Raw genomic sequence first — 7,191 nt, 5'->3', positions numbered from 1 at the left:
AGGGTTGGTTCTGCAGTTGGTTGACCACAGACCACTTCTCATTCCTATGCTCCTGGGCTGATGCTTTTTGCGTCACTTTTGAATGCATGGCGGTGCTTTCACTCTAGTGCTAGCATGCAGACGAGTCTACAACACCACCACAAGTGGCTCAGGAGTGCAGCTCATCCAGGAATGGCACATCAATGCGAGCTGTGGCAAAGAAGGTTTGCTGTGTCTGTTCAGCGCAGCTGTCAGGAGCATGGAGGCGCTACCAGGAGACAGGCCAGATACATCAGGAGACGTGAGGAGGCCGTAGGAGGGCAACAACCAGCAGCAGCACCGCTACCTCCCGCCTTTGTGCAAGGAGGAGCAGGAAGAGCACTGCCAGAGCCATGCCAAAATGACCTCCAGCAGGCCACAAATGCTGCATGGTTGTCTGCTCAAACGCGTCAGAAACCAGACTCCGATGAGGGTAGGTATGAGGTGCCACGGATGTCCACAGGTGGGGGCGTTGTGCTTACAGCCCAACACCGCTGACAGGACGTTTGGCATTGCCATAGAACACCACGATTTGGCAAATTCGCCACTGGCGCCCTGTCGCTCTTCACAGATGAAAGCAGGTTCACACTGAGCACGTGACAGACGTTGACAGACGGTGACAGAGTCTGGAGACGCCATGGAGAACGTTCTGCTGAACTGCACATCCTCCAGCATGACCGTTTGGCGGTGGGTCAGTCATGCGTGTGGTGGCAGTTTCTTTGTGCGGGCCGCCACAGCCCTCCATGGTGCTCGCCAGAGGTAGCCTGACTGCCATAAAACCAAGAAAAACATAGGTACCGAAGAGAGATCCTCAGACCCCTTTAGACCATATGCTGACACATGCACATTTGGGCCTGGGAGGTCATTTTGCAGGGCTCTGGCAGTGCTTTCCTCCTTGCCAAAGGCGGAAGGTAGCCGGTCACTGCTGCTGGGTTGTTGCCCTCCACGGCCTCCTCCACGTCTCCTGATCGTACTGGCCGGCCGCGACGCCCCAGCCTGGACTACACGTGACAGACACAGGAAAAACCTTCTTGCCACAGCTCCGCATGATGTGCCATCCTGGATGAGCTGCACTACCCTGAGCCCACTTGTGTGGGTTGTAGACTTCCGTCTCATGCACCAAGAGGAAAGCACCGCCAGCATGTTCAAAAGTGACCAAAACCATCAGCACAGGAAGCCATAGAACTGAGAAGTGGTCTGTGGTCACCACCTGCAGAACCACTCCTTTATTGGGGGTTGTCTTGCTAATGCCAAATCCACCTGGGCACCATTGCCCACAACAGCCATTGTGAAATATGCATATCAGTGTTGCCTTCCTAAGTGGACAGTATTGATTTCACAGAAGTGTGATTGACTTGAGTTTACATTGTGTTGGTTAAGTGTGCCCTTTATTTTTTTGAGCAGCTGTATATTAGCAGCAATCGTGCGTGACCTACCGATTTACAAACCCCCGAGCGTAGACGAAGCGTTTTTTTATCGCAGGATTTCCTTTGCAGTTGAACCCGCGCCCCTACAATCAGGACAGCGTTCTTCCACGCTTCTATAAATATTTCACCCACAGCCCTCCTGCCGTGAATATCCCACACAAGCAGAAACCCCTTTCTAATTTTAGTTTTTAAAGGGCGAGGTATCGTAGGCTCCTACTATTATTTATGCAGTTCTCTATCTGTTAAGCCGTATTCTATAAGCTAACCTGTCAAGCTTTGCCTTCTACTAATTTTAGTCGAAGAGGTATTACAGGATGTTTCTGCCTACTCTATCTGTTTTGGACCGTTATGGCATACAGTCACAGTCACATTACTTCACTGGATCCCGACACCTTTGTACATAACCATTTATATTTAATACAATTCCCCAAATCACACATACATGCAAATTCATGGGAATTCAAAAGTTCTTTAGTATTTACTGGTTTCTTTTTAGGAAATTTGAAAAGAGAGACTTACGCTGGCGCCCTCCGCTGATACAGGACTCTGAAGCAATCCATACAAACATTTCAACTACGTAAAACAAGCCTACCTTTTATTAGTTGTGGCCACATTTTTGCAAGATTGTCCAAAGAAACTATCACCAGCCCGGAACGCCATTCCGCAGTCCCCTGTCCTCCTGGCCAAACGCTCGCAAATATGTTGTTGGATAATCGGTTCAAAAATATAACACTTACAAGAACTATGTTGAAATCAATATAACTTTTTTAATACAATGTAATCACAAGCCGATGATCCGCGGATCACCACACCTTCCCAGAGCACTGGCTCTGTTCTTTATACACACACACACATGAGATCATTACATAACTTTAATTAAATTACTTCTCCATAGGTCATCTGCCCACTATTATCCTTCATTCAGGCTTCCTGCTTGTTACGCCCATAACGCCTGTATCCGCCGTCTTGATTAGATTATAATCCGGTGGCAGGACCCTCTTGTCTCCGTAAATTAATATATGTCTATCTTACCCTAATTTAGCACTTCAATCTCCAATCAGCTGCGCCCTTTACCCTAAATTAATGCGGATGGCCATTTGACACGAATTCTTACCCAGCTTGGCTTAGGGGATGGCCATTTGACACGTTACCCAGCTTGGCTTTTGGGGATGGCCATTTTGACATAGTTACCCAGCTTTTGGCTTTGGGGGATGGCCATTTGACAGGTTACCCAGCTTGGCTTAGGGATGGCCATTTGACATGTTCACCCAAGCTTGGCTTAGGGATGGCCATTTGAAACAGAATTACCCCAGCTTAGGCTTGGGGATGGTGTGAGGAATTATTGTGTACATATAGAGGCAGATATCACACTATTTAAGCAATAGACAGGTGTACATTAGAATATAGGAGGAACCAAATAATTAGCAGACATGAGTGCAAGTGGGGCATTTTTTTGGGGGCCATTTTTTTTTTCTGCGAGGGTAAAAAAAAATAAAAAACCAGGGAAAACCCAAAAAAAGATTAAAAAGCCCGGCCAAGATTAGCCAAAAAAAGCCCATACGTTGCTTTTAAAAAGTGGTCATTATGGAAGAGCAGGACCAACCCATTATGGAAGATTAAATAGAGAGGAAAGGCCATAAGTTGCTTAGAAACCTCTAAGGATCTCTACAGATCGTGTCCCACCCACGCGGACGGTCTTGAGCTAATGTGACCGGCTAATGCGATTAGCAATGAAGTTGTAAGCTAACAAATAACATTTCCCAGGACATAGACATATCGATGGATATGGCTAGAAAGCTTACATTCTTGTTAATCTTAACTACACTGTCCAATTTACAGTTAGCTATTACAGTGAAAGCAATACCACGCTATTGTTGAGGTATTTCACAGTTATGAACTTGAAAATAATACATTATGGCGGCTTTCTTCTGCCATGTTCAAAGATTGATGGGTATAAAAAAAATACAAAAAACCGGGTTTTATTTTATTTATCATTTACCAGATCGAATGTGTTGTTATATTCTCCTACATTAATTTCAATTTACACAAACACTTAAAAGTAGTTTCCTTTCAAAAGGTATCAATATATGTATATCCTTGCTTCAGGTCCTGAGCTACAGGCCAGTTAAGGCAAAAATTGAAAGACCAAATGGCGCGCTCCCAAGAGTTTAACTGTCTGAAATGAAAAAGATCCCAGAATATTTCATACGCACAAAAAGCTTAATTATCTCAAATGTTGGGCAACACATTTGTTTATATCCCTGTAGTGAGCATTTCTCGTTAACAAGATAAAATCCATCCACCTGCACAGGTTGGATATACCAAGACCAGCTGAACTTTAAACAGCAATTGATCACTAACACAGGCCCGCACCTATCTGCTCGGGGACAAATAAACAAAGGCCACTCTAAAATGTTGCAGTGTTTGTCATTACAACACAATTTGCCACAGAAGTAAAGTTTTGAGGACGCGCTGCAATTGGATGCTGACTAACAAGAATGTCCACTAGAGCTGTTGCAGAGAATTCAATGTTAAATTTTTCTTACCATAAGCCGCCCTCCAACGCTCATTTCAGAGAATTTGCAGTACGTCTAACCGCATCACAACCGCCAGCACCATGTGTAACCACGGCCAGCCCAGGACCTCCACATTCGGTGCTTCATCTCCGGGATTGTCTGAGACCAGCCCCCCGCCTACAGCTGTTGGAAACTGAGGAGTATTTCTGTCTGTATCAAAGCCCCTTTTGTGGAGAATAATTCTCATTGGTTAGACTGGCTCCCAGTGCGGTGGGCTATGCCCTCCAGGCGCCACTATTGCTGCGCCCCCTGCCCAGCATCGCTGAAATCCATAGATTAGGCCTAATGAATGTATTTTAATTACTCATCCTTCTATTGCAACTGTAACTCGTTAAAAAATATTTGCAAATTTTCATGTTGCGTTTTATTATTGTTCGAATGTTATAATGTATATATAATATATATGTATATATTATATATATATATATATATATATATATATTCCAAAGTCTGACATTGCCGAATCTGATATATATATTTTTTTTAAACATTTATTTTGGTTTTGTGTGTTTTGTTTTGTTTCGTTTTACTGCACTGACTGTTGGATATATGAACGTAAGCATTTCGCTGCACCTGCGATAACATCCGCTAAATATGTGTACATGACAAAGACCATTTGATTTGATTGATGTGCTTGTTTTCATTGCATAAATGCTTCAGAGTTCACAAAAAGTGACGTTATAGAGTCTCATAGAACACAACGTATCCGATCTCCTAAACCTGTGTTTACCACAGACCTTATTTTCCGTGTTTATCCAAAAACCCTACAAAAAAAACGATTAATTTCACCATAGGCTTTGTCCAACGAACCTTGGCGGAGTTAGTGCCAACAAAAAGACGCCACATTAATATTTGTCTCTGTTTGCGTCTTTCGGCGATGCATTCAGGTTGCCCGAACGTTTGCTACGTTTTAGAACGGTTTGTGCTGAACGACGCGGTTTGCCAAAACGTTATTGTACGTTCTTGAACAGACTTTGAGATGCGTTTACTCCGTTCGGTGGGTGTGCCAGGGTGTGACTTTAATTATTGATGATGTATTTAAAAGGAGCGGTGCATTTTTAACACACAACCCAACCCTTCCTCGTTGTTCCAACTGGTCGTTCAGTACAGTAAGTACAGTACCGTTTTTGTTCGATTGAACGTTGTATTGAACGCAGCCCAGTCGATGCTGCCAGTGTGACGTATAATCTAGTGGACGGGACGCTTCTTCGAGAACAACAACAGTTAGTCAGACACATCGTTAGCGTGCTAGACAACATCGCAGAAACATTGAAGCCCTTCAGACCATTTCAGTGTCTATTTGCCACTGTGTTTTGAATACACTTCTGTCGTATCTACTAGTTACCCCATTTAATGTCATATTTACCTTGTTAGTCATCTAAATTAGACTATCCCTAAGCTAATGCTAATTAGCTTGCTAACATCCCCGACCATGAGCTCACTAAGCTACTCTCCTCCTGCTGAAGAAGAGGTCTGCTGGACGGAGAAAGAAGCTCTTTGGTTGAACGTTGTTGTGAAACAAAAGATACTTTCGGAGTGAAAAAGGAGGAGGAGGATGTTACAGTGAAAGAGGAGGAGGATGCAGAGGATTTTTGGATTGAAGGCGGAGGAAGAAGAGGAGGTTGGAGATCTGTTTAACATCAGTGAGTACCGTCTCTGCAGTCGTTGAACCAATATGAGGTAAAGGGGTTCTACACTTTAATGTTGTTCTGTAGGAATGGCTGAAGTTTTTGTTTGTTCCAGTTTTTGGATTGAAGGAGGAAGAAGAAGAGGAGGAGACTGAAGATCTGATTAACACCAGTAAGTACAGTCTTAAACAGAACGTTAACAATGGATCAATGCATCCAGTCTAGAGGCGAAAGAAACGCACACGGATTAGAACACCTGTTTAGGAGAGGTGCTGGCTAGCGGAGTAGAACACCTGTCTAGGAGAGGTGCTGGCTAGCGGAGTAGAACACCTGTCTAGGAGAGGTGCTGGCTAGCGGAGTAGAACACCTGTTTAGGAGAGGTGCTGGCTAGCGGCAAAACGTAAAGTACACACTCCCTACTCCCAGGATGTACGCAGGGCAAAACGTAAAGTTACACACTCCCCTACTTCCCGATGCAGCAGGGCAAAAGCGTAAGTACACACTCCCCTTACTCCAGGGATGGGCAGCCAGGGCAAAACGAAGTACACCACTCAACTACTCCCAGGATGCACGCAGGGCCAAAACGTAAGTACACACCCCCTATCCAGGCATGGCACGCAGGGCAAAACGTAGTACACACTCCCCTACTTCCCAGGGATGCACGCAGGAAAACGTTAAGTCACACTCCCCTACTCCCAGGATGAAGGCAGGGCAACACGTAAGTACACACTCCCCTACTCCCAGGGATGCAGGCAGGGCAAAACGTAAGTACACACTCCCTACTCCCAGGATGCAGGCAGGGCAAACACGTAAAGTTACACCTCCCCTACTCCCAGGATGCAGGACATGCGATTAATAAACAAATCAACATTGCCATAGTTACCGGTAGCTATGCAACCTGGCGTGACAGGGCATCTGGCAACAGTACTTTAATCAGCGTGTTAATGAAGCTACTGTGTACCTGCTGTAACTTCATGAGGTTATGGACACCGAGGACAAGGAGGGGATCTGCAGCTCGCCGCCGTGTCCCAGAGGAGAGAGTCTGCTGCTCTGCAGGATTGTTTCAAGGATGGGTCCAACCAACGCAGCAAGAGAGGCAATCCGTTGTGCAGGAGGATGCTTCACCCCTACTTCTTTCCAAAGAGTGTGCTGTCCCTGGCAACACCATAGACTACACTATGCACAAACCAACAGGGCTAATTTAAGAGCCCATTCACATTGCAAAAGGAGATATTCCTCCTATTTTACTTAGCTATGTCAACTGCAGTTATTCAATTCATAGTTTCTCTCCCTTTGATTTCTACTGTCTCAGTATGAGGGTGCCTGTTAGGTAAGGGTGTGATGTCTGTGAAAACAATAACCAGGACTATTTTAAATCACATATTGAAAAAATGTAGTAGAAACAATTGACACCCTATAACCCACACCTACACACTCATGTATCAATCTGATTGATGGATTGGTTGTGCCAGTAAGCAGGCTCAGGTGTTATAACTGTCGGCTCCGTCCACTTTCAAAGAATAGGCAGAGGGCCAACCCATG

At 45.0% G+C, this 7,191-nt stretch overlaps 1 protein-coding gene across 3 annotated transcripts in view; it reads left to right on the top strand.

The window, feature by feature from the left end:
* The first annotated feature begins 5,175 nt into the window (after positions 1-5,175).
* The window catches only part of LOC111979329 (zinc finger protein 180-like), a 23,006-nt gene continuing 20,990 nt past the window's right edge, over positions 5,176-7,191 (top strand). For 2 of the 3 annotated variants that reach the window (XM_070441190.1, XM_024142978.2), the window contains exons 1-2: positions 5,176-5,664; positions 5,765-5,821. In XM_070441190.1, the coding sequence (XP_070297291.1) occupies positions 5,601-5,664; positions 5,765-5,821 (121 nt within the window). In that variant the 5' untranslated portion in view covers positions 5,176-5,600. The remainder of the gene's footprint in view (positions 5,665-5,764; positions 5,822-7,191) is intronic. The other variant, XM_070441191.1, reaches the window with a different exon arrangement.

The sequence above is a fragment of the Salvelinus sp. IW2-2015 genome, unplaced genomic scaffold (genome assembly GCF_002910315.2).
Source record: "Salvelinus sp. IW2-2015 unplaced genomic scaffold, ASM291031v2 Un_scaffold3562, whole genome shotgun sequence".
In the NCBI taxonomy this organism is placed as follows: Eukaryota; Metazoa; Chordata; class Actinopteri; order Salmoniformes; family Salmonidae; genus Salvelinus; species Salvelinus sp. IW2-2015.
The sequence above is the reverse complement of the archived record's forward strand: the minus strand, read 5'-3'. Positions and strand labels throughout refer to the sequence as shown.